At 47.0% G+C, this 26353-nt stretch overlaps 1 protein-coding gene across 1 annotated transcript in view; it reads left to right on the top strand.

Moving 5' to 3' along the window:
* LOC142258477 (deubiquitinase DESI2-like) overlaps window positions 1-24906 on the top strand; it is a 104494-nt gene extending 79588 nt beyond the window's left edge. Inside the window, exons 3-5 of the mRNA XM_075331097.1 lie at window positions 16869-16962; window positions 19172-19313; window positions 21154-24906. Coding sequence (XP_075187212.1) covers window positions 16869-16962; window positions 19172-19313; window positions 21154-21417 — 500 coding nt within the window. The 3' untranslated portion in view covers window positions 21418-24906. The remainder of the gene's footprint in view (window positions 1-16868; window positions 16963-19171; window positions 19314-21153) is intronic.
* Window positions 24907-26353: the final 1447 nt, after the last annotated feature.

Raw genomic sequence — 26353 nt, 5'->3', positions numbered from 1 at the left:
CGCATCTCCAACAAACCGGGTCAACTGAGGGAAACATTCTATGTAGTCTGGTCGGGACCCTGTACCACCTGGCCAACAATTTGTAATTAGCTTCCAACAGTCTGGAACTGATCGAAGTTCTATGTGCTAGCTGGAGGATGTTGTTTCTTTGTGAGTCGGATAAGCTAATCCCCAGGTCCCTCTCCCACTGCAAAAGGTAAGCCGGGGGGGACAAATCCCCCGGATCTGATAACATGTTGTATACCAAGGATAGAGAGTGCCGCAAGACTCCCTCTCCCAGGCACAACTTTTCAAATCCCGTAGGAGGTCCGGCATATCGACTGAAGTGAGGGAGGGAGTGCATGTAGTGCCTCATCTGCATAGCCCTCCAATCCCCCAAGGGGCCCGGAGGCAAGAAGCCCCGAATATCCGCTAGTGAAAACCAATCCCCCTCTCTACCCAGATGACAAGCTCTGAATTTGCCCCCCTGAACCCACCCCCTGAAGACCGGGTCCAAGAGACCAGGACGGAATTCCGGGTCGCCCAACACGGGTGTCATAGGGGAAGGCACTGGCAAAAGGAGTCGTCTGACCTCCCTTCTCGAACAACATTCAACAGTGGCGCCGATGGTAGGATGAGATCTCAGAGCAGGCAGGGAGAGGTTCAAAAGCCAGGGGATGGCCGGGAGATGTATTTCCGAGAAGCTCTGTTCTAGGGCCACCCACGGCTTTGTGCTGGAATGGCGGCACCAATCCAATACCCTAACCATATGCGTGGCCCAATAGTACTTTTTAAGGTCTGGGATACCCAGGCCACCCCTAATCTTAGGTCTGCACAAAAGAGACCGGGAGAGTCTCGCCGGTTTGTTGGCCCAGATAAATTTGATCTGTAAAGAGGCCAGTTCCTTGAAGAAAGAGCTAGGGATCCTAATCGGCAAGGATTGAAAGAGGTATAAGAGACGTGGCAGGATATTCATCTTCAGTATTGCACATCTCCCGAACCATGTGAAGTAGCCCTTCCCCCAGTTAGCGCAGTCTTTTCTAATTGATTGCAGGAGCGGGTGAAAATTCAACTTGTAAATTTGACTAGAGTCCGCAGCCAACTGGACGCCCAGATACTTCAAGGACTGGCTAGCCCACCTAAACTCGAACGCGGATTGTAGCGATGTGACTTGCTCAGGAGGAAGAGATATATTTAGGGCCTCGGATTTTGACATATTAATTCTAAAGTTAGATAGAAAGGAGTATGTTTCCAACTCTCTCAGAAGATTAGGGAGGGAAACCCGAGGGTTGGTAATGAAAAAAAGCAAATCGTCCGCATAAGCCGCGATTTTATAAGTAGAACCAGAGACGTTAGGGCCCGAAATGTTAATGTTGCCTCTGATCCGACTGAGCAGGGGTTCCAGAGTCAATATGAAAATCAAGGGCGAGAGAGGACAACCCTGTCTTGTTCCATTGCGAATGGGGAATCTCTCTGAAAGGAGACCGTTCACTCTGACTGCTGCCGAAGGGATGCTGTACAGAGAACATATCCAAGCAAGCATCCTACTCCCCAACCCCACAGCCCGCAGGACCTCCTCCATAAAAATCCAGTTAACTCTGTCAAACGCTTTTTCTGCGTCGGTCGACAGAAGCATCAAAGGCAGCCCATCGGATTTAGCCTTGTGTATTATGTTCAACGCCTTAGTTGTGTTGTCCCTTGCTTCCCTACCCGTCATGAACCCAGCCTGGTCAGGGTGAACAATCTCCCCAAGCAAAGGGGTGAGTCTATCCGAAAGAATCCTAGTAAAGAGCTTCAGGTCTGTGTTGAGGAGGGAAATGGGTCGGTAACTAGAGCACAACGAAGGATCTTTGCCCTCTTTAGGGATGACAACTATATTAGCAGCTAGGGTATCCCTTGGCAAGGGAGCAGCTCCAGAATGTGGGCCATGGTTGAATGCTGAGAGAAATGGGGAAATCAAAATGGAATCCAACTTTTTGTAATAGAGCAGAGGGAAACCATCCGGGCCAGGAGCCTTGCCTGTGGGGGATTTTTTAAGTGCAGACCAGTATTCCTCCTCCGAGATGGGTCTTTCCAGATCGGCCGCAGCCTCCGGCTTGAGATGTCCCAAGCCGGAGTCCGCGATGTACATCCGTATACGGCTACGCAACTCCGTCCTGGCCCTCTCAGACCGCCCCTCATCAATTGCATAGAGGGCAGTAAAGAAATCTTTAAAAGCGTAGGCAATGTCTTTCGGCAAAGTAGCCCACCTATCTCCCGCGATGTGCACCTTAGAGACATATCCTCTCGCTCTCTGAGTCCTCAGAGCTCTAGCCAGGGTCCTGCCACTCTTATTGCCAAATTCATAGAAATGCCGTCTACACCTAGCCAATGTTCCCCTAGCTTTACAGCATAGTAGGGTCCTCAGTTCCTCCCTCTTCTTGACCAAAATAGCCCCCACATCCCCTCCCAGAGACCCCTTGTGAATTGCCTCCAGCTCTCTAATATCTGCCAAAAGGGATGTAGCCCTAGCTTCTCTTTCTCTCTTCAAGCGTGCCCCATGTTTGATAAACAGACCCCTCACCACACATTTGTGTGCCTCCCAGACTATGCCCGGGGACACCTCCCCCCCCCCACTGCCACTGAAATATTCCCTCAAGGCATCCCTTATTTCCTGCATTGTCACCGGTTCATCGAGTAGCGAAGTGTTCAGGGTCCATTGACTCTGCCTCCCGATGGGGTAGCCGAGGGATAGAGTTATTGTGATCAAGGCGTGATCAGAGAATGATATGCACTCGATTGAAGAAGCCACCAGAGAATGTAGATCCCCATGTTTAAGGAAAATGAGGTCTAACCTGGTGTAGCAATCATGCGCCGCCGAGTAAAATGAAAAATCTTTGTCTGATGGGTGCATCAATCGCCAAGTGTCTATTAGTTGATGATCATGTAAACCCCGTCGCAAGCGTCGTAGTGCCGAATGTGGCACACTGGACACCCCTTTGGAGCTATCCCTCGGCGGCTCCAACACAACATTAAAGTCACCCCCAAAGACCAGAGTACCCTCAGAGAATTCCTCTATCTGCTCAAGGTAACGCAGCAATGTAGGGCATTGACCCGAATTTGGCAAGTAGACCGCCACAAAAGTGAAAGTCTGTGTAGCAATGCGTCCCTTAAGCATCAGAAGCCTTCCCTGATCATCCGATCGAGAGTCCAACAGTTCCCATGGGAGCGTACTGGACATTAAGATGCTCGTGCCCCTGGATCTAGAGTCAGGGGAGGGTGAATGATGCACTACAGGATACCTTCTATCAGCAAGTTTGTATGGTTTTGCCTCACAGTAGTGTGTTTCTTGGAGGAAAGCGACCTGAATTCTGTTTTTCCATAGTAGGTTCAGGAGAATAGACCGTTTCTCCGGGCTGTGAAGACCCTTAACATTCAGTGAGCCCACCCGAAGCTCGGCTTGTTTCTGCTTCGTCATACTCCGTCACTGACCTCTGGAAAAACGAACAACAAATTACCCCCCAGCAAAAAAAAAAAAAAAAAAAAAAACCCGGGGGGAAGGAAAGGAGGGGGGAAACGGATGAGTGGAAGAGGGAGAGTAGAGAGGATGTAGATAAGCGAAAGCAGAGACCCTTTAGCAGGGGAAAGAGAAAGAAGTAGAAGAGCAAAAAGTGGAAAGGCAGAGAGTGGAAAAGCAGCTGTTTTGCCGCACGCAGTACCAGGGACCAGCCCAGAAACTGCTTAGGGATAGTTAGGGACAAGAACTGACATGTGGCCAGAGCTCCAACCCGCGCCTCACTTATGTATGCTTAGTGACCCGGACCCCGATCAAACGAGGAGGGTCTGTCAACTTAACCTCCCGCGGTCCCACCCACCCAAGACGGAAATGCAAACACCCCCCCCCCGCCCCCCCCACAAACGACCCAACGTCAACAAATTAAAGTTACATTGAACGTAAGTCAGTACGCTGTGGTCCGTTGGGCCCATCGAATGGCCAGAACCCTTGCCAGCGGAGCAAGGAGGTCAGGGGACACCCCCAGGCAACCCCCAACCATACTCCTCTCCCGACCACCCAGCCATCACTTTGGTCACTTCCCCGACCCATCATCAACCGAGAGATTTCATGACCCTCCAAGATCATCACAGTGGGAGGATTGGACGTCATCCCTCCTCCTTCGCCGTCCAGTTGGGGCCTGAGGTTCCCACTCCATCCAGTCCGGGATTGAGCAGTGTGGTATTCCAAGAAAGTCATACAACTTTGAAAGCTCAGAGTGCCTCCTCAATGGGAACACGGTGTCCCCCTTGCGGACAATTAGATGAAAGGGGTGGCCCCATCTGTACGAGGCGCCTGCCTCTTTGATTTTGAGCAAAAGGGGGTGAAGCAACCGTCTCATATATAGTGTGCGGCCAGAGACATCCGGGAATAGCTTCACCACAGCCCCATCTACTTCCACAGAGCCACGCGACCAGGCTCCCTGAAGAATCCTCTCTCTGTCCCCATAGTAATGCAAGCGACATAATACGTCTCTGGGGAAGAAAGCAGATCTGGGGCCGGGCCTTGCAACCCTATGAATTCTGTCAAAGAGATAGGCGGCCTCAGGTGGGCGATCAGTGACTTGATTGAATATAGATAAGACTTTGGTGCGCAGCATATCTTGGGGCCAGTCCTCCGGAATTCCCTTCAGCCTTATATTATTTCTTCTGCCCCTATTTTCTTGATCGTCCAATAGCAGAGCAAGCTCCCTAATGCGGGCATTAGAAGACTCACAGTCCCGTTCAATCCTTTCCATTCTAACCTCCAGGGACTCCTGTGCTTGCTCTGTTGCCTCTATTCTATCTTCCAGCACCACCATTTCCTCTCTCAGGGTAGTCAGCGCCACCTGCTGGGAGGATTCTATGCTGGCCACCACATCCTCCAGATCTTTTTTGCTGGGGAGGGCCAATATAAGCTCTCTCAAAGCCTGCAAGTCATCCCGAGAGGGGCCAGGGGGCTGGTCGCCTGTCATCAAGGGGTCTTCTGCTTGCCCCAGAGAAGGGGGTGTACCTGGGGTGCAGAGGGACAAAGGGAATCCCAGCACTGGTGATCCCCCGGATGTCGAGGCCTCCTCTGTCTCCTCAGTGACAAGCTGTGTGGCCGGGCCTGTGGGTCCCCCCCTCCTCCACGCCTCTATACCTTGTTCTGCAGCCGCCGGTCTCACTACTGTGGCGTTCGCTCGTTTCTCCCCTTCACCAGACGCCCGAGCTGCAGAGGCTGTGGGCGGGCGCCGGGTCGCACCAGGAGAATCCCCAGCCGGGGAACGCTGCAGAGACGCCGGCGCCATCTTGTCCTGGGCCGCCGGCGGGAGCTCCCGGCCCGGCCCCGCCAGGTATCTGGAGAGGCTCCCCTGGGACTTCTGGCTCCCTCCGGGGGATGCGGAGGTGGGGGCACCACCCGGTCTTTTCTTGGGGGCCATCCTGGATGCGGAGGGACCGCGGTAATCTGTAGAATTAAGCTGTGGGCGCAGGAGCTCTGGAGGGAAGCTTCCTCACGCCACCATGTCTAGGACACGCCCCCAAGTCGTTGATTGTTGACACGTCGTTCCTTTCCCAAATATCGTTGCTCATTTTGGACGCAGGTTGTTCGTCGTTCCTGAGGCAGCACACATCGCTACGTGTGACACCCCGGGAACGACGAACAACAGCGTTCCTGAGGTTGGGGCAGGTGCAATCTGAGGCGCTGCATAGGACCTATACTGCTTACTAAATCGCTACAGGTAAACTGATTTGCTAATGGGGCAATGGTGTAAATAGGGGCTATCTACTTAGGTTTACTTAACACCATACTGATCACTGGATATTATGCGCATGCAGTTCGTGCTTTCCTTCTAGTCCTTGTGGCTACTAGAGGCAGCTCTGTGTGGTATACAAGTTGCAGTAGCACCCTATTAAAGAATAATATATATGTATACTATGCCCTAATTTTGGCAGTCCCTGTGCCTTTAAGGTATGCCTGTACATATATGTATTATCAACTGAGGTTATATTTGAATGGTCCAGGTATTGCAGTTGCCGCAAGTATTGCACCACTCCTTATAGTGCGGCTTTACATCCCTCCCTATATCCCAAATTTATCATCCTATGTATAATGAAATTAAATGTAATTTTTGCACGAGCACTTTTGTATTAATAAATTTCTCCTTTTTGAATATCAAAATCTGTGATTCCTGAGTCTTTTATAGGTTACAATTTACAGAACATAACTGACATTTTTTTTTTGCAATAGCATTAAAAAGGTAATTTATGCATTCACGCTGAAAAGGCAGAACTATTATTTGTAGTAAATAATAATTTTATAAATCCCTTCTGGTAAAAGGTTTTATTTCGAATTGTCATGGTAACAATTTCCTCCCGGTAAAATCGTTCCCATCATTCCAAAACATCCCTTTTTTATTATTGACTGGATGGGTAATTATCGGTGTCTGTGTGATTGGGGGGGTCAATGTATTCACCCCCGCTAAAATAAAGTCGCGCTGCACCGAGGAACATTTCATGGTGCAGAAAGATGGATCACGTAAGGTGAAATTTAGTTAAACGCTGTAGTAAATGTGCCTTCATCCTTCTCATAGGATGTAATTATATTAAAGTGAGAAATAAATTAATCCTGGAGCTACATGTTATCCGGAGTCTCCACAGCCGGCTGCCCATCCACCACCACTAATCTATATTCACCTTCTCCGCAGTTTTCCAAATGTCAAGTCGGTGACTTTGTAAAATAATTACAGCTCGACTCCCTAGTCATTTATTCAATGTTGCTGACATAAATTGTGCTCCGTTTGTCTGAGGTGGCCCTGAATACAAGGCTAGTTGTTTGTGCCTCTCTTTTTATTGTATACGAGGCTGTAAAAGGTCAGACAGGGTCCCCTACAGAAACGTGTCGTGGAATCTAGCAAATAGCGTTAAGATTTTATTTTATATTAACCTTTTGGGCATCAGAAAAAAAAAACATTACTTCAAAGAGGGAATCAACCAAAAATCTGCAATGAATCAATAACCACTATGTGGAAACGCTACACAAGATCATCATCTAAGGATTAATTGTTTCAGCTCTATATTGTAACGCCTGCCTGGATCCACAGACTCAGATGGGATGTAATGGACAGACTAGAGGGAAGCCACTCACCAAGCAGGACCCCCAGAACCCTGAAACCCTGTAACCCCTATACAGGGATTTGGAATTACACAGGGCCCTGGAGATCACTACCTGTGGAAGGCTGCAGTCCAAGAGAGTAGTCGACAGGCAGGGTCAAACCAGGAATTGCGGAACAGGGACAGAATTGGCAGGCAAGTACGTAATCAGGAACAAGCAGAGGTCAAATCCGGATCGGGCAGCGAGGTAGAAAAACAGCAGGCAGGAGGGTAGTCAGAAAACACGCAGAAGTCAGCACACAGGAATCATTATACAGAACAGGGCAAACCAGGAGCCAGGAAATCAGAACTATCTCTGGCAGAGGTTAGCAGACAGGAGGGCATCAAAAAGGGTGTGGTGTCTTCACATAGGTTGTAGCTGAATGGTGGCACTTCAGCTGGGAGACACCCGCCACCCACAGTCAGCCATTGGCACTGCAGATCCCCAGGAAACCCAGACCAGTGGATGAGCGGAGCCTGCGCCCACCGGCGCCGCCGGCATCGACTCCTCTCCCATCACCAGCACCATCCGCAGCAGGAACACGGCGTCGCCTGGTGATCGGAGTAGAAGTCAATGGAGCGGACTCCGGTGGTGACGTAACATATATATTACAAGTGTATGTAGTTAAAGGGAAGCTGTCACGTTAAAGGTGGCATCTGATCTGCAGGATTGATGTTATGAATAATACACTTTTTTCTTTTCCGGGAAAAGAATCAGTAAAACTTGCATTTTATTCATTAAAATCCATGTAGTTTGTATACATATTGTTAGGGCCAGGTGGACGGGCAGACCCAGGAGGTGGATCCACTGGGCCGAACACCTCACTGAAGGCAAGGGGTCCGGTAGCCAGAGCACTACAGGTAGCAGGACAGTCCGTACAAAGGAGTGGAGTGTAGAAGTCCCTGGGACCACGGAGTCACCGAAGGTAGTCCGGATGACGGAGCTCAGGTTCGGAGGCCGAGATGTTGTCAGGCAGAGTCCGGAACCGACGGAGCGAGAAGACAGGTCACCACAGGGATCAGAGATGGTATGGACTGACGGGATGGCGGACAGTCACCGTTCGGGGTTCGGGAATCGTCAGGACCGGATGGCGAGGCAGGAGCGGCTCTAGGAGAGAGATAGGTAATTATAACGCAAGACACAAGGAGACCTGACTCCTAGCTTAGCAAAACACGAAGAACAGGCCCCGCCCACTTGGAAAGGATTCCCCTATATACCCTGTACCTGATTCTTCAATATCCTGTTGGAGGACACTGGCCCTTTAAGAGAGGGTCAATGACCGCGCGCGCCCTAATGCGCATTCCCGAGGCCCGGGTGCCAGAAGCCAGAGCAGGGAGCGGTGAACAGGAGGCAGGAGAGCCGGGCTGGGGCCGAGTTGCCGACAGGCGCCGGGAGCGGGGACCGGGCTGCCTGGGGACCACAGGCGATGGAGCAGGAAGGCTGTGGAGCGGGGAACCGGGAAGCCTGGTACGGGAGCGGCGGAGCGCGACCTGAGAGCGGGGAAGCGTGGCAGGGGAGCCGGTAAGCAAGGCAGGGGAGCCGGGGAGCATGGCAGGGGAGCCGGGGAGCCTGGCAGGGGAGCCGGGGAGCGTGACACATATCAGTCCAGTGGGCGGTCCTAGTCAGTGATTGACAGCCCTTCTTGTACAACTGTGCATGAAGATACAACTGTCAATCACTGGGTGAAAGTTTAGAGCTTTAAAAGGGTTCTACAGTCTAGAATGAAAAATCTGCAAGTTACTGTGTAACTACAGACTTGTGAGTCTTCCCAGCACATGGACTGTGCACTACAAGGATTCGTCGGTGTCTGCTCTAGAAATGGCAGTCAAGTATGCGATATGCAACTGTATTGACTAAGGAAACACCAACTAGTTGGGTTCTTGCTGGGAGTATGCATATTGCATACTTGAGTGCCGTTCCTGGAGTAGACACAGACGAATTCTTGCAGCATATAGTTTGTGCGCTGGAAGGATTCACAAGTCTTATACAGTGACTGCAGATTTTTCATTCTAGACTACACAACCCTGTTAAAATTTTTTATATGTATTGTAACCAGGCTGCCAGACACGTCATGGAGGGGAGATATGTATCACAGAGGTAGTTTCCATATAAGCCTGGAAGCTGGCTCTAGCACATATAGTACTGAAATTGTAAATAGGGTTTGGCAAGGGCCAGGTTTACAACCAGTTAGGAAGATGGGTAGGACTGGCTACTCACATATTCCCACCCTGGGGATAGGGTTTTATAGCTATAATAAAGTCTAGGCGTATGATTAGGTGCCTGTGCGTGGAGGTTTGAAGGCCTCCCGTGTGAAGTCACCATGTTTGGACTTGTTTACAGGACTATCACTGAAATGCTATTATTAGGCCTGTGTATCCTGTTTTCCTGCACTAAAAGGCTGTATATTTTCTTTATGTATCTTGCTTTATGGAGTTTTAATAAAGCAGCCTGGATATTTTATTTAAATCACCTCCTGTGCCTAGCTCAGATCACGCAAAGTGAGTCGAGAGTCCTACTATATATACATATATATATATATATATATATATATAGTTGATGTGGCTGTCAGTTTCAACTATTATATACACTAGGTCTAGGTTACTGGATTACATCTACCATCTAACTAGTACAGGCACTGTCTTGATCAATGTCTATGCATGTAACTGGTAAGCCACAAAAGGGGTTTGAGGCTTGAATATAAGCCATCAGCTGGCCAAACTGCATTAATACCGGTAAGTATACCCCATTTTGTTGCACTAGTGGCTATCTATATTAGGCTGCATTTACATGTTCAAGTTTCATGTTCCATGTGTGGACCGCAATTTCCAAACCAGCCATGGGTGTCCTGACCCTAACCCAACATAGGCATATATGAGGCTGTCAAGTTTAGCTTAGGAGACTCGTTGCTGGTCCGGACATTGCAATCCACAATTGGACCATAATTATTGAACATGTGAAGTTTATGGACTTATACATTTGCAGAATACATCCATTGTGTGGCCATCTTTCACACAGTAGAGCAACAAACACCTTTAATAATGGAAGCCCTATTTCACGCGTGGTAGAAAGTTGGGTCTGCATCTTAATAAAATTACATAAACTCCTAATAATTGATACATGTTCTTGCTGTTGTTATTTCTTTTATAATTTAGTAGATCAACTTTACTCCATACATCAGATAATCAGACACAAAAAAAATTAGTCTCTCCCACTGCCATATCACAGTCTCTGCCCATAGTCCCTGTATAATATAATCTTCACGGCCAGAATCTGGATAATTTTGGTTTTTTTTTTTAGAAAACTGATCATATTATTGTTATTAGAGTCCAGCTGGTATCCGATACTGTAATGTTCACATTCGCCAACTCTTGTCAAACACTATGTTAACAGGAAAAATATCTGAGAAATGGAATCAGAAGCAGCGAGGCTTGCCATGTGGAGCGCAGCAGCTTTCGTTGGCACAGATTTAGATATAAATGATATTTATAAAGATTTTCTCTATTAAATGGCACTAATGTGACAGTATGGTTGGCTGTAAGATTGTTATTTTAGTAAGATCTGGCAGATTATAGAGCTGATGTGCTTTTCTACAAACATACAGTACATTTATTCCGGGGAGATGACTAATGCTCATGATGAACATTATCATTACTGCTATCATGCTGGTAAAGGCTTATTTGTGTGTAACTGGATAAATACTACATTATTACTGGAGCAATTCTGGAAAAAAGAATGGATACACTGGGAGAGATTTATCAAGGTAAATGCACCAGAATTATGCCATAATATTTCAGCAATTAGCTGCATCAGATAATAAGGCTACGTGCTCACGATCGGTGTTTGCAGCATTTTGGATGCAGAGTGTTTCCGCTGCGACCAAAAGGCTGCGTTGTACAGTACAAGCACAGTGGATGGGATTTATAGAAATCTCCTGCGCACTGTGCGTGTGATGCCCGCAGCAAAAACTGACCTGCGGTGCGGCTTTCCGAGATGCGGCATGTCCGTTCTTTGCTGTGGAGTCGCAAGTGTCCTCCATAGGGAGAACACAAGCGAGAGACCGTAGCGCTCCAAATGCTGATCATGGGCACGGGCAGCTGCAGTCTCCTGTTGAGGGGAGCATTTCATGTGCATTTCTTAATATTTTCTTTGAAGCAATTGCACCTGCTGATTCCAGGTCTTTCTGTAGTTCTTCACAGGCGGTTCTTGGCTCTTGGACAACTCTTCTGATATTTCTTTTCACTCCTCTGTCTGTGTGGGTGAAGGGGCAGTACAGCAGATTGAGCATTGTCACATTACAAACATTTTTATCAATTTTCCTACCATAGTGCTGCTGTTCTGACCCTCCCTCTACACTGACTGTCCTATAATTGAAAGGTGGATGTAACCACTTCTCCAGGCACAATGTAATTACACATAACTCAGCATGTTCTCCTTTCCCCTATGTGTTGATGCCTGTTTATGATTTTAGTGTCATATGATGGGGGGGGGACACGTGCCCCCAAAGGCAGATTCCCATAGATCTTAGCAGCCCATTTAAATATTAAAAAAGCATGGATTGCACTGGAATAAGACATCAGGTTGCAGGTATCAAGGCATACTTTTATTCAACTTTATACAACCTGCATGCCTATATTAAGAAGTATTAAGACAGTTGATCTATCTAACAGATTCCCTTTAACTATCCTCCAGGCATTGCAAAGGTTGGAATTTTTGTAATAACTTCACAAAATTATTATGCTACCTTCTCTCCCAAACACTATGCTATAGTGCTGTTTCAATGCAGAGTTCGTGCTCCTTTACAAGCTACTTTCAACTGCTGCTCAGCAAACATCAGTACACAATAATCAAACAATCTGTTTCTAGGAATCTAAGCTACTCTGCTCCACACCCCCTTTCCCATATAACTACAAAAATACATACAGCTGCACTCTAAAATGCTTACATTGAGTAAGTGAACTCTGGTATTGCATTAGTGCTGTAGTATTATTTGAAAAAAGAGATACTTAGCTTATGTACTTGGCAATGCACGTGAACCCGGTCACCAATGACAAGGTGATCTCTTATATACTGGGACCCCAACTTGAAATGCCTCTATTTGGGTTAAAATATATTCAGATTGACTGATTATAGTGTACATGTGTTTGCTAAGCAGCAGTTAAACGAATCTTCTAAAAGGAGCATGAACTAGTCAGTGAAAGAGCACTAATAGTAATAAAGTTTAGCTGCTCTTTAAGTTATATGTAAGCCCTAACTGTAAATCCCTGTAGCTGATGCTTAGATGCATTAGGATCTATCAATATACAATAACTATGGCTCTGGTCAAAGTTGCTCATATGATGGGGGGTACACGCTCCCAAAGGCTGATTCTCAGGGAGATCTATGTCTAGCATATAGATCTTTGCAGCTCATTTACATATTAAAAAAGCGTGGATTGCACTGGAATAAGACATCGGATTGCAGATATCAAGGTATAATTTTACTCAACTTTATACGATCTGCATGTCCATATAGATGGACATTGCAAAAGTTGGATTTTTTCTAATAAACTTCATAACCTTATTATGCTTCCTTCTGTCCCAAACACTACGCTTTAGTGCTGTTTCAATGCACAGTTTGTGCTCCTTTACGAGCTGCTTTCAACTGCTGCTCAGCAAACATCAGTACATAATATTCAAACAATCTGTTTATAGGAATTGCCCTGCCTGAGCCACTCTGCTTTACACCCCCTTTCCCATATATTCAGATTGATTGTATATATAGTGTACATGTGTTTGCTAAGCAACAGTTAAAAGAATCTTCTAAAGAAGCATTAATTTTTCATTTAAACAGCACTACTATAACTACTACTAATAATAATAACAATAATAATAAATAAAAAGTTTAGCTACTCTTTAAGTTATATGTAAGTGTGATGCCCTGGACTAGCCAGGTAGTCACAGACATAACACACACACCCCCCCTCCCCTGGATAGTTAACACCAGTCAAACAAAACCCTTGTTGCCTCCCTCCAGGGTCTGATGTCCACACCAGGTGGGGCGGAGCCAGGCGGTTGGCCCCACCCACCGAGGAGTTCACAGGCCTGGAGGTGGGAAAAAGCAGGAGATTGAGTTTGGAGTTCAGTGGAAGTGGAGTGATCAGTTGAGTTTGGAGTGGAGAAACTAGTAGTGTCTGGGTAGGAGCCCAGGCACTGTCAGCAAGGTCGGCAGACGGTGGTGGCCGTCTGCAGGAGTTAGTGGACCTCTGTGGAACAGTAGGCCCGGGGTCGGGCGGTGGCCCGCCGGTACCGAACCGGGGAGTGGAGTGAAGCTAAGCACAAAGGCAGGGCCATCGGACCCCGACTAGGCTTGGAGCCACCGACAACGGTCAAATCCGAGAGTGACCGGAACCAGGGGTTTCCTAACACCCAAGACCCGACAGAAGGCAACAGTCCACACCGTGAGGATACCCAGCCAGCGCCATAGGCTAGAGATCCAAGGGCCAGCGCCTGCGGGCAAAGCGGGCCCCTTCGGCACCTATACGCCGGGGAGCGGACTACCGTTGGCAACCATCGGAGTCAACACATTCTACACAGGTGCAGGGAAAGACAGCCATCATCAACCTGTCCGGGGAGAGCAAAGACACTGCAGCCGGCTGCGGGACCCATCCATCCAGCCATTTGGTTTACCAGAGACTCTGTGAATTTGTGCCTGAGTGAGTACCGCAGTGCCATCCGGCACTGCGCCGCGCTGCCCCCTGCACCCTAGCTACCCTGCCTCCCCGTACCACCACCGGGCCCCGGGATCACCAACTCCTACCCACGGAGGGGACGACATCCTAGCTGCTCCCTACCATCGCTCCCGGGATCCCCGTCACCAGCAGCGGTGGTGCCCTTTATCACCACGACCCGTGGGTGGCATCACGAACTATCTCCCAAAACAAACCACCCCCTTTTCACTCGTGGGCGAGGAGCCAGCGCTGCTCGAGTCCCCGGGTCCGGCCCACCGCTCGAGCCACCGAGCAGAAGCAGCAGCCGCGGACCCGAGCGCGGCCCCTCCGCCCGCGACATAAGCCCTAACTGTAAAGGCCCTGTCACACACAGAGATAAATCTGCGGCAGATCTGTGGTTGCAGTGAAATTGTGGACAATCAGTGCCAGGTTTGTGGCTGTGTACAAATGGAACAAATGGAACAATATGTCCATGATTTCACTGCAACCACAGATCTACCAAAGATTTATCTGTGTGTGTGACAGGGCCTTAAGTCCCTGTAGCTGATGCTTAGATGCATCAGGATCCATCAATATACGATAACTATAGGGTGCTTTACACACTGCGACATCGCTAACGATATATCGTCGGGGTCACGTCGTTAGTGACGTACATTCGGCGCCATTAGCGACATCGCAGCGTGTGACACCAAGGAGCGACGATCAAAGAGCGTAAAAATGTGAAAAATCGTTGCTCGTTGACACGTCGCTCTTTTCCCAAATATTATTGCTGCCGCAGGTACGATGTTGTTCACACTGCAGGAACGATGAACATCTCCTTACCTGCGTCCACCGGCAATGAGGAAGGAAGGGGGTTGGCGGCATGTTCCACCCGCTCATCTCCGCCCCTCCTCTCCTATTGGACGGCTGCCGTGTGACATCACTGTGACGCCGCACGAACTGCCCCCTTAGAAAGGAGGCGGTTCGCCGGCCAGAGCGACGTCACAGGGAAGGTAAGTCCGTGTGACGGGTGTTAGCGATGTTGTGCGCCACGGGCAGCGATATGCCCGTGACGCATAACCGACGGGGGTGAGTACGCTCGCTAGCGATATTGATACCGATATCGCAGTGTGTAAAGTACCCTTATGACTCTGTTCACAGTTGCTTAGACCCCTATGTCTGTTTTTCCAATTTCATAAACTATTTCTTTAGCACCTAATATATCCCTCCCCTAGAAAGGTGCCATTGTGACAAGATAATCAATGTTTTTCACTTCCCGCAGTTTTTATATTATGACTGAACACTATATATTAAAGAGACACAGATGAGAAAAAGTATGTAAGGATCATGGGGTTGAAAAAAAATGGTTCACCCTATCGTCAGAAGAAACATCCTTCTGAAGGCTTTCACCACCGCATACCTGAGATATGATGGATGATGCTTTATTCTGCTAGAATTATTGCCAAGATCAGTGGATTTATGACTTTTACAGTAGAAGAACTGCTGACTTCGTAGTAAGACTCGTGAATTATAAGTCTTGATGAGCGTAAATCCGTTTTTCCGGTGGTATCATCATGTGTCATTAGGCAAATACAAACAAATGGCTTCGGTCTCATCAGCATTCTCTTTGACTTGGGAACAATTTGTCACCGCGGTTCTTGATGTTTTGCAATCATCAGAAATTTTGTATAAAAAGCCTTGACTTTCTCAACAATCAAGGGCCCAGTGGCACATTTTCTCTGAAGGCCTCTTGTGTAGCAGCTCATCCAGCTGTGCTAATGTCAGATGCTTCAATATCTACCACTTCAGAAAGCACTTTACAGTTCAACTTGATGCTATAAAGGAACAAAATTGGTCCTTCTGCTTAATGTTAGGTGGTTGATGAATCAATGTTGTGTCTTTTGACACCTTCAATCCTTCTGAATGTTGATTCTCCGGAACTAGAAATGTAGTATGTTTCCTTATGCTATTAGCACCTGTATTAATATTGTTGACATTGATTTCATTTACTATGCACCCCACCTTCCTCCGAGACGATGGTTTAGGCTCTCATACTCGTGTTTAAAGGTAGCTTTACACGCTGCGATATCGCTATCGATGTCGCTGGTGAAAGCACCCGCCCCCGTCAGTTGTGCGTCACAGGCAAATCGCTGCCCGTGGCGCACAACATCGTTAGGAGCCGTCACACGGACTTACCTCCCTAGTGACGTCGCTGTGGGCAGCGAACCACCTTCTTTCTAAGAGGGTGGTTTGTGCGGCGTCACAGCGGTGTCACTAAGCGGCCGCCCAATAGAAGCGGGAGGGCAGAGATGAGCAGCCATAACATCCCGCCCCCTTCCTTCCTTCCTCATTGCCGGCGACCGCAGGTAAGCTGTACTTCGTCGTTCCCGAGGTGTCGCACGTAGCGATGTGTGCTGCCTCGGGAACGACGAACAACCTGCGTCCTCAACAATCAATGATTTTTTTGAAAATGAACGACGTGTCAACGATGGACGATTTGGTGAGTATTTTCCATCGTTAACAGCCGCTCGTTGGTGTCACACGCAACGACGTCGCTAATGATGCCGGATGTGCGTCACGGAATCCGTGACCCCGGCGATATATACGTTGTTGCGTGTAACGGGGCCTTTAGGCTCTCTCTAGGTACGTTTCATCCAGTCTTTATCCAATTCTTTTAGTCACATTCAAGGGCTCAATCCTTATAATATTATCTGTGACATTGCCTGACATTTCATTAGTAAATGCTTACAGCTTTGTTGGTTTTAGATGCGTTCACACAGACTTCAAGAGGCAAATCTCCTTAATAAACATTGCAGGTATCCAAAATAATTCAATGGGTTTTCCATGGAGTACACATGATTTTAAAATGGTACATTTTGGTAAAAAAATAAAAGAAGTCATAAGGATCCTCACTGATTCGGCAGAGTAAACTGGGGATGATACTGTATGGGGATAGAACGATCGATTACTATATAATTACCGTCATAAAAATTGGTGCCGTGGATCATAGTTGTCTGTGTGTTTATTTTAAATAATAAGTTTTGCCTGTTTTAATTCCAGAGTTTGCCTATGGAGGACATCCCTACCCATTTAGTGGAATTTTTGAGATCACACCTGGCAGTGCGGTGGAACTTGGAGAGACTTTCAAATTCAAGTAAGATATAGAATATTACAGCTACTAGTGACATGTAGACAGGCAGGTAGCAAAGCGGTCATGTCCTTCCACTGCCGAGACTGCTGGACCCAACTCACCAGTATTGTCTTTCAGCTTCCCTGCTGATGTAAAATGGTTCAGATATGTTCTTCTGCCCGGGACCTATGGTGTTCCCTTCAGGTTTCACCCTGATGTTTCTTCTCCAACCAGTGACCATGAGAACTAGGATACTTAAAGAAGACCTTTCCCCAATTTTTTTTTATATTGAACTGGACACAAGATCCAATAGTGGCTGCAGAACGGAATAGCTTTTTTTTTTTTTTTTTTTAATTTCGACTCTATTGCAGAGATATTAGCACTAGTGATGAGTGGGCTCTACCATGCTCAGGTGCTCAGTACTCGTAACTAGTGATGAGCGAGCACTACCATGCTCAGGTGCTCAGTACTCGTAACTAGTGATGAGCGGGCACTACCATGCTCAGGTGCTCAGTACTCGTAACTAGTGATGAGCGTGCACTACCATGCTCAGGTGCTCAGTACTCGTAACTAGTGATGAGCGGGTACTAACATGCTCGGGTGCTCAGTACTCGTAACTAGTGATGAGCGGGCACTACCATGCTCAGGTGCTATGTACTCGTAACTAGTGATGAGCAGGCACTACCATGCTCGGGTGCTCGGTACTCGGAACTAGTGATGAGCGGGCACTACCATGCTCGGGTGCTCGGTACTGGTAACTAGTGATGAGCAGGCACTACCATGCTCGGGTGCTCAGTACTCGTAACTAGTGATGAGCAGGCACTACCATGCTCGGGTGCTCAGTACTCGGAACTAGTGATGAGCAGGCACTACCATGCTCGGGTGCTCGGTACTCGGAACTAGTGATGAGTGGGCTCTACCATGCTCGGGTGCTCAGTACTCGTAACTAGTGATGAGCGGGCACTACCATGCTCAGGTGCTCTGTACTCGTAACTAGTGATGAGCGAGCACTACCATGCTCGGGCGCTTGGTACTCGTAACTAGTGATGAGCAGGCACTACCATGCTCGGGTGCTCGGTACTCGGAACTAGTGATGAGCGGGCACTACCATGCTCGGGTGCTCGGTACTGGTAACTAGTGATGAGCAGGCACTACCATGCTCGGGTGCTCGGTACTCGGAACTAGTGATGAGCAGGCACTACCATGCTCGGGTGCTCGGTACTCGGAATTAGTGATGAGTGGGCTCTACCATGCTCGGGTGCTCAGTACTCGTAACTAGTGATGAGCGGGCACTACCATGCTCAGGTGCTCTGTACTCGTAACTAGTGATGAGCAAGCACTACCATGCTCGGGCGCTTGGTACTCGTAACTAGTGATGAGCAGGCACTACCATGCTCGGTACTCGTAACCAGTGATGAGCGGGCACTACCATGCTCACGTGTTTGGTACTCGTAACGAGCAGGTTGGATGCTCAGACGGCTTTGACTCGAGTACCAAGCATAATGGACATCAAGGGGGATCTTAACAATCTCACATCGGATGCTATACACTAGAGTGACCCCAGCCTCATGCAGCTATTATTATATGTAGTGTCCAGCTCAACATGAAAAATTTGGTGAAATGTTCTCTTTAAACTATCCTTCCCTCAAAGCTCCTTCCAGAGAAAAAGGTTTATTCGCTTCTGATCGTGCTAAGGCTTTTTTCACTGTAGTCTTAAAATTAATGACCCGGATTTTACTCTGTCCTTGATTCTTTTCTGCTGCCTGCCTTGAAATTTTGCATTCTCGGACTGTCAGCTATTACTAATGGTGACTTCCCTGTAAAAGCCAAGAACTCCTAGGTCTCCACACTCCTCAGTTTAACCTTGTCCAATGCAACTCAAGGGGTCCCCTACTTCCAAGTTTAGCTTTGTGAAAACCACCAAGAAATTTCAGACACTTTAGCTGAGTTCTTGTGTGATAAGAAACCATTGCCTTGAGGGCAGGGATGGTGTTCACATTGGAGCTGGGCAGCCGTGAAGAATACTGGAAATAACAGGCATACTCGCCATTCTTCTGTCCACTGGTTTCTTACCTAAAGCACTACAGGCATCATCCTAGGAACCCTTCATATGCCTTTAGATAATATTCCGTTATATTACATTGATGACTAAAATGTAACATCTGGGGGCTTTTAGTGCGGCATAATTGATGCACCTGAACAACTGTGTGTCTCTTATTTGTGTCTCCCACAGAGAAGCTATAGCTCTTGGCACAACAGACTTCACAGAAGAAGACATTGATAACATCATGGAGGAGCTGGGGAAGGAATACAAGGGAAATGCCTATCACCTAATGCACAAAAATTGCAATCATTTCTCTTCCGCTCTGGCCGAGGTTAGTGACATGGTGACCCCCACCTGCCCGACACTGCGCTCATCTGTATTCAGCTCCCTTGCCGGCTCGAAATGTGACAGCGATGTCCTCCCCAGTTTCCTTTCTCATTTCAATCAATCAGGGGGAGGGGGTCTTACTAGATTACTTCTGTGGTGGAAAAGCTGGGAGGAAAAGGCACGAACACCAGACAGCAGTGTTAAAAATAACCACATTTATTGCTGATGTGAGATGTGAAATGAAGGTGTCTATAATTCAAAGACATCCACAAACTCATTTCTGTGACTGTGGATAACAATTTTTGCCCTATGCTTAGAGACACCACGGGAAAAGGTGCAGTTTGCTACCCCACTTCCACAATTTTGGTTTTATTTGTCATATTGGTGTCAGGATGGGTGATGTAGAACTGAAAATAGGTCTCCTAAACTCGCCCTCAAGCTAGGGTAATCCCTAACTGTCCCTTATCCTAGAAGTACACCTGATGGTGGCGAGGTCTGGACCGCCATCGTTGCCCTAAGTCTTGAATAGCCCTGGTTTAATACCCTCTCACCCCCCAACCAGGAGAGGGCTGGGATTGAAGTGGTTAATGACACACAAACCATAGACAGGGAGAAACCAAAACTCAAACTCACAGAGGTATAAACAAAACAAGCTCAGGAGGTAAATAAATGAAAAAAGAGAGCAATTAATCAACAAAAAAAGTATCTCCACAGCACACCAGATGCTAGATCACAATGCACAATGACTGGAATCGCATAAGCAATTATTGGTGTGGAAGAGCAGGTTCCACCTTCATTTTAAAAGGTGGAGGTGACGGTGATAGGTGTCCAGAAAACCCCGAACCAAGCAGCAATTTAAAGGCCAGCAGGAATTAATTCCTGCTACACCAATCACCGGCAAACTCACAACTGGTCGATGCCCAGCTCTAACTGAGAAACTCAGAGCACTAGGTGGTGTGTCAGACTCTGCAGTGTGAACAGAGTCAGAAGATGCCATGATATCTGGAAAGTTTAGAGCCTAAAGGGGGCTTTACACGCTACGATATCGTTAATGGTTTGTCGTCGGGGTCAAGTTGTTAGTGATGCACATCCGGCGTCATTAACGATATCGCAGCGTGTGACACTTACCAGCGACCTTAAGCGACCTCAAAAATGGTGAAAATCGTTCACCATGGAGAGGTCGTCCCAAACTCAAAAATCGGTAAGGGTTGTTTATCCAGGTGGTTCATCGCTCATGCGGCAGCACACATCGCTATGTGTGACACCGGAGGAGCGCGGAACGTCTCCTTACCTGCCGCCGGCCACAATGAGGAAGGAAGGAGATGGGCGGGATGTTACATCCTGCTCATCTCCGCCCCTCCGCTTTGATTGGCCGGCCACTTAGTGACGTTGCGGTGACGTCGCTGTGATGCTGAACGTCCCTCCCCCTTGAAGGAGGGATTGTTCGGCAGTCACAGCGACGCCGCCGACCAGGTAAGTATGTGTGACGCTGCCGTAGCGATAATGTTCGCTACGGCAGCGATCACAAACAATCGCATGCGCGACGAAGGCGGGTACTTACACGCTCGCTATCGCTACAAATTGCTAGCGATATCGCTACTGTGTAAAGCCCCCTTAACACCGTGTGACAAATGGGTATAAGCTTGACACTGGCGGACACAGACAGGGGAGGGCCCCTGTGCAAGAACAGTATATGGGTTCTTTTCAGTCCAATAACTCCCCATAATGCACAATTCCATGGGATTTTGAGGTGGAATTGGGCCCCCTTACCTTGTGGGCACAGGTTTCCCCAATATGTTCACCCCTGAAGCTTGACATTCATACTAGTTCACTCTGTTTTCCAGATGCTGTGTGGAAAAGAAATCCCACGTTGGGTTAACCGGCTCGCTTACTTCAGCTCATGCATACCCTTTCTCCAGAGTTGCCTACCTAAAGAGTGGTTGACACCGGCAGCTCTGCAGAGTCACATCACCCTCGGTCTCCAGCGAGAGGACCAAGTCGACACAACAGATGAGGATTCTCCGTCTACATCAAACGTGGCAGCGGGCACAACCACCACAACCTCCTCAGCCGGGCCGTCACGAACCTGTAGACACACTCGAGTGTAAATGACTATATTCTTCTCTTTCCAATTACGAGACAGGACTATATTACTCTATTTCTAAGTCACCGACATTTAATATGTGGTTTATTTGGGGATTTTCTCATTTTCCATGAGTTCTCTCTCCCACGGTGTGATTCTTTGCATTTTGAAAGGATCATGATTATGCAAAAAGAACAATTTTCTTTAGAAGATTAATTCCTAAGGAATTCATGTGTTTGCTGCATTTTTTCTTTTGTGTGTCTTATTTTTATTTCTTCATGAAATGCACATAACACCTACACGGGGTAAAGGGGCACATTTTTTATGATAATTGTCATTAAGTCATTCAATTTGAATTGTAATATATGGATAACAAGCAAAGGATGAATATTCTGGTTCAAAGTTGTGCCTTTCCAACACGAAGGTGACCTGTACAAATATCTTAAACTTGCGAAGCCTGATTGTGTTGCCAGATTTCCTAATTATTAGTAGTGATTGTACGTCACTAAGATACTGCAAGACTAGTGGTGTAACCTGAGCCTTGGGGGCTTCAGTGCAGGGCCCCCAACTATCACAATCATTACTAAGACAGTATTGGTCCCCTGATATGGGCCAAAGCAACCTTTTGGGCCCCCTAGGCTACAGGACCCGGGTGTGACTGCACCCACTATTATTACGACCCTGTGAATCACTTCCTAATGTTGGTTGGGGGTTTTCTACTTCAAAGACTCCAGCCAAACCTCAGAATAGAGAAGGCTGCAGAATTTCAAGTCCAAATGTTATGGTAGGAAATAGACCACAGAACCATTCACTTGAATGGCGCTGCGTCACCAGTTCCCTGCACTAATATTATAGACTCTCCCTACTATAGCATATGGGCACCCTTCCAATAGGAACCTGTCAAGAGCCTTTTACATATGGAATTAGTGGTATGGCTATATAAGCGCTTGTCCCGCAATAAAAATAATACCATTTATAAAAGACATCCAATGTGCTAGTCAGGAGAAATCTACCGTAGAAGCCATAAGTAAATCAGGCTGGCAGTGCCCTGAGGGTGTCAATGCACTTATATTGCATCAACTTACTTATATTCTCTCCCCTCTCTTCTCCAAGTACACAACCCCCACTCTGCAATCATTCACACCCACGCAGAAATCTCAAACACCTTCATTTACACTCAGTTTCTCAGCCCCTTCTCCCACTTGCAGACATAGCTTTCTTACACGATGCAGATGATGCCACCACTTTTTATATAACCCCACAATTTCTACAGCTCATGAATTGGCCGTCCACCTCATGCACACCAAAGCGCACATGATCAACAGGCAAACCTGGCACAGCAGCCCGACTAAATAACTAAGACAGGCTTCCAGGGTTGCTAAGCGGAGATGGAAGAGGTCTCATTCCACTGAACACTTAATTACATACAAACAGTTCTTCACCACTTTCAAGTCCACATTCACTGCTGCAAAACAAACCTACTTCTCATCTCTCATATCCTCCCTGTCTCACAAACTTAAACAGCTATTTAACACTTTCAACTCTCTCCTCCATCTCCAGGCGCCTCCTTCCTTGCCTCTCAGCTGAAGACTTTGCCTCTTTCTTCAAGCAGAAGATTGACAACATCAGCGTAAGCTTTGGCCCACAATCCCCACAGTCCCTCCTCATAACTACTCAGCCATCTTCCTCCAAATCCAGCTTCTGCACCATTACAGAAGATCATCTTTCCATTCAACTCTCAAGATCTGTCCACTCCTATCCATCTTATTCCCAACCTTCCCGCTATATTCGTCCCGGTCCTAACCCATCTTTTCAACCTATCACTAGCAACTGATATATTCCCTTCATGCTTTAAACATGCCTCGATCATACCCATTTTCAAAAAGCCCTCCCTTGACCCATCTTCTGTGTCTAGCTATCGCCCCATATCACTTCTCACCTAGGCCTCACAACTACTGGAACAGCATGTCCATCTTGAACTGTGCTTCCACCTCTCCTCCTGCTTCCTCTTTGACCATTTACCATTGAAACTGCCCTATTTAAAGTCACCAATGACCTACTAACTGCCAAAGCCAAACAACACTACTCTATCCTACTCCTACACTTGTCCTCTGCCTTTGACACAGTGGACCATTCCCTCCTATTACAGATTCTCTCATCTCTGAGTATCACAGACTTGGCCCTATCTTGGAACTCTTCATAAGTAACCGACCGAACTTTCAGCACATCCCAATCTCACACCACTTCCTCATCTCACCCCCTATCTGTCGATGTCCCCCATGATTCCGTTATTGGTCCGTCCTCTTTTACATCTACACTTTTGGCCTGGGACAACTCAGAGTCCCACAGCCTTCAGTATCATCTCTACGCTAATGATACGCAGATCTACCTCTCAGGACCTCATATCACCTCCTTGTCTGTCTGCTATTTCATCCTTTTTCTTTGCTCAATTTCTAAAACTTAACATGGACAACATGGAATTCATTATCTTTCTTCGTCCTCACTAAATGCCCAACAGACCTGTCCATCAGAGTCAGTGGCTGCTCACTCTCCCCAGTCCCATGTGCTCCCTACCTTGGGGTAATCCTCGAATCTGCTCTATCCTTCAAGCCACACATCCAAACCCTCTTCACCTCCTGCTGACTCCAACTTAAAAATATTTCCCGAATTCGTACATTCCTTAATCAAGATTCTGCAAAAATACTAGTGCATGCCTTCATCATCTAATGCCTCGACTACTGTAACTTCCTTCTCTGTGGCCTCAATTCTAACACTCTTGCACCGCTCTCCAATCTATCCTAAACTCTGCCATCCGATTAATCCACCTCTCTCCTAGCTATTTCCAGGCATCTTAACTCTGCCAATCTCTTAACTGGCTTTCCATTGCCCAAGAATCGAAGTTCAAAACCATAACCATAACATACAAAGCCATCCATGTCTCCTCTATACATCTGTGACCTAGTCTCCCATTACCTACCTGCATACAACCGCCAATACTCACAAAATCTTCTTCTCTACTCCCCTCTTATCCCCTCTTGCCACAATCGCATACAAGATTTCTCCCGTGCTTCCCCCATACTCGAACTCTCCACCCCAACATATCAGACTCTCAACTACTGTGGAGACCTTTAAAAGGAACCTGAAGACCCACCTCTTCCAACAAGCCAACAAACCTGCCGTAACCCTCAGACCACTATACCGCTGCATGACCAGCTCTGCCCCCACCCACTGTATCCTTATCCATCCCCTGTAGACTGTGAGCCCTCGCGGACAGGCTCCTCTCTCCTGTTTTACTAGTCTATGTTTTGTATGGTTCAGGATTATTGTACTTGATTTTATTAAATATACCCTTTATCACCTGTAAAGCGCCATGGACTAAATAGCAGTGTAAGTTTAAATAATAATAATCTTTCAAGTGCACTGACACACCCCACTGCTTGTCCAGCCGGTCTTAAAGAGGTGGTTCACTACTTATTTTTCCAAGCCACATAAATATAATGTTGAGAAACAAGGCTTCTGTCAAATACCTTGTGTTGGCAATAGTGCCTGTGAGCGGCGCTATTGCTGTCCGCTCACCCCCTTCTCGTGACTCCCCGTTCTCCGTGACCTCTGATGTCCAGTGATGTCATATCAACTTCCAGTTGACCTGACATCACAGAGGCCGGCCTCAGTCTTCCGTGAGTGACTGGGCTGTGGGCGACGTTTCACCGTTCCTCACAGCCCAGCATTGCTCCTGCTTGCGGCGCTCTGTAGTGGAGAGAGCAGGGAGATGCTGGGCTGTGATGCTCGGCTATGACGAGCGATGCAAAGCCAACCACAGCCCAGTCACTCAGGAATACTGGGGCCGGCTGCGCTGATGTCAGGTCAACTGGAAGTTGCCGTGACAGCACCGGACATCAGAGTTCATGGAGCCCGGGGGGTCACGAGAAGGGGATGAGTAGACCGTAATAGCGTTGCTCACTGGCACTATTGCCAACGCAAGGTATTTGACAGAAGCCTTGTTTCTCAACATTATATCAATGTGGCTTGGAAAAATAGTAGTGATGGTGAACCACCCAAGTATGACTTCTACTTTAGATATCACATGACTGGCACATGGGATCTCTACAAAAAGGTATAATTTTTTGTGGTGAACGAGCCTATATAGCCGTACCACCACGAATATATGTTTCATATGACCAGGAAAGGGATAGTTGTATCCATACAAAGAGCCTATGATTTAATGCAGTAAATATCAGAAGCAGGACACACAGTTTAAAACATAGCGCTCTATAATTGAACTATTTTCTTTTGTAGACCATTGCAATAGGGAACCTTTGGATTTCTCTTAAACACAAAATAATGATATGAAAGTCTGTGGTCAATATACATTGGTAATGACAAGAGCATGGTTTCTGAGAACTTCTCGCATCATTTCTTCATCACTCAAAGCAAAAAAAGTATTTATTTCTGTTTTGTTGCCTTTATTACATTTATTTGTAAAAAAAAATAAAAATCACAGAAATGTTACAATAAAAGCGTAGAATGTGAAGAACACTCCATTGTCAGACGTATTGTGTGAATGACTTTTCTGTGTACAGGACAAGCTCCGTAATGGATTCCTCTGATAACACCGGTGGGAAATGAACATTAAGTACTAATGCAGTGTATGTACATTATGTATATATATATATATACACACACATATACATACACACACTGTGTATACGGTATGTATATATCTATATAGCTATTATATATATATATATATATATATATATATATATATATATATATATATATATATATATATATATGGTAACGTATATAGCAATTTTCTTTAACATCCTGCAATAGATACTCAAGTTTCTGAAAATTTGCAAGTTATGTGTAATAAATAGTTTTCGGTGGACCCGGACTGTAATAGTCCACATCCAAAGCTATTTCAAAAGTATCTGAGTGCTGGTACCGGGCCCAGAATT

Source organism: Anomaloglossus baeobatrachus, chromosome 12, assembly GCF_048569485.1.
Source record: "Anomaloglossus baeobatrachus isolate aAnoBae1 chromosome 12, aAnoBae1.hap1, whole genome shotgun sequence".
Classification (NCBI taxonomy): Eukaryota; Metazoa; Chordata; class Amphibia; order Anura; family Aromobatidae; genus Anomaloglossus; species Anomaloglossus baeobatrachus.
The sequence above is the reverse complement of the archived record's forward strand: the minus strand, read 5'-3'. Positions and strand labels throughout refer to the sequence as shown.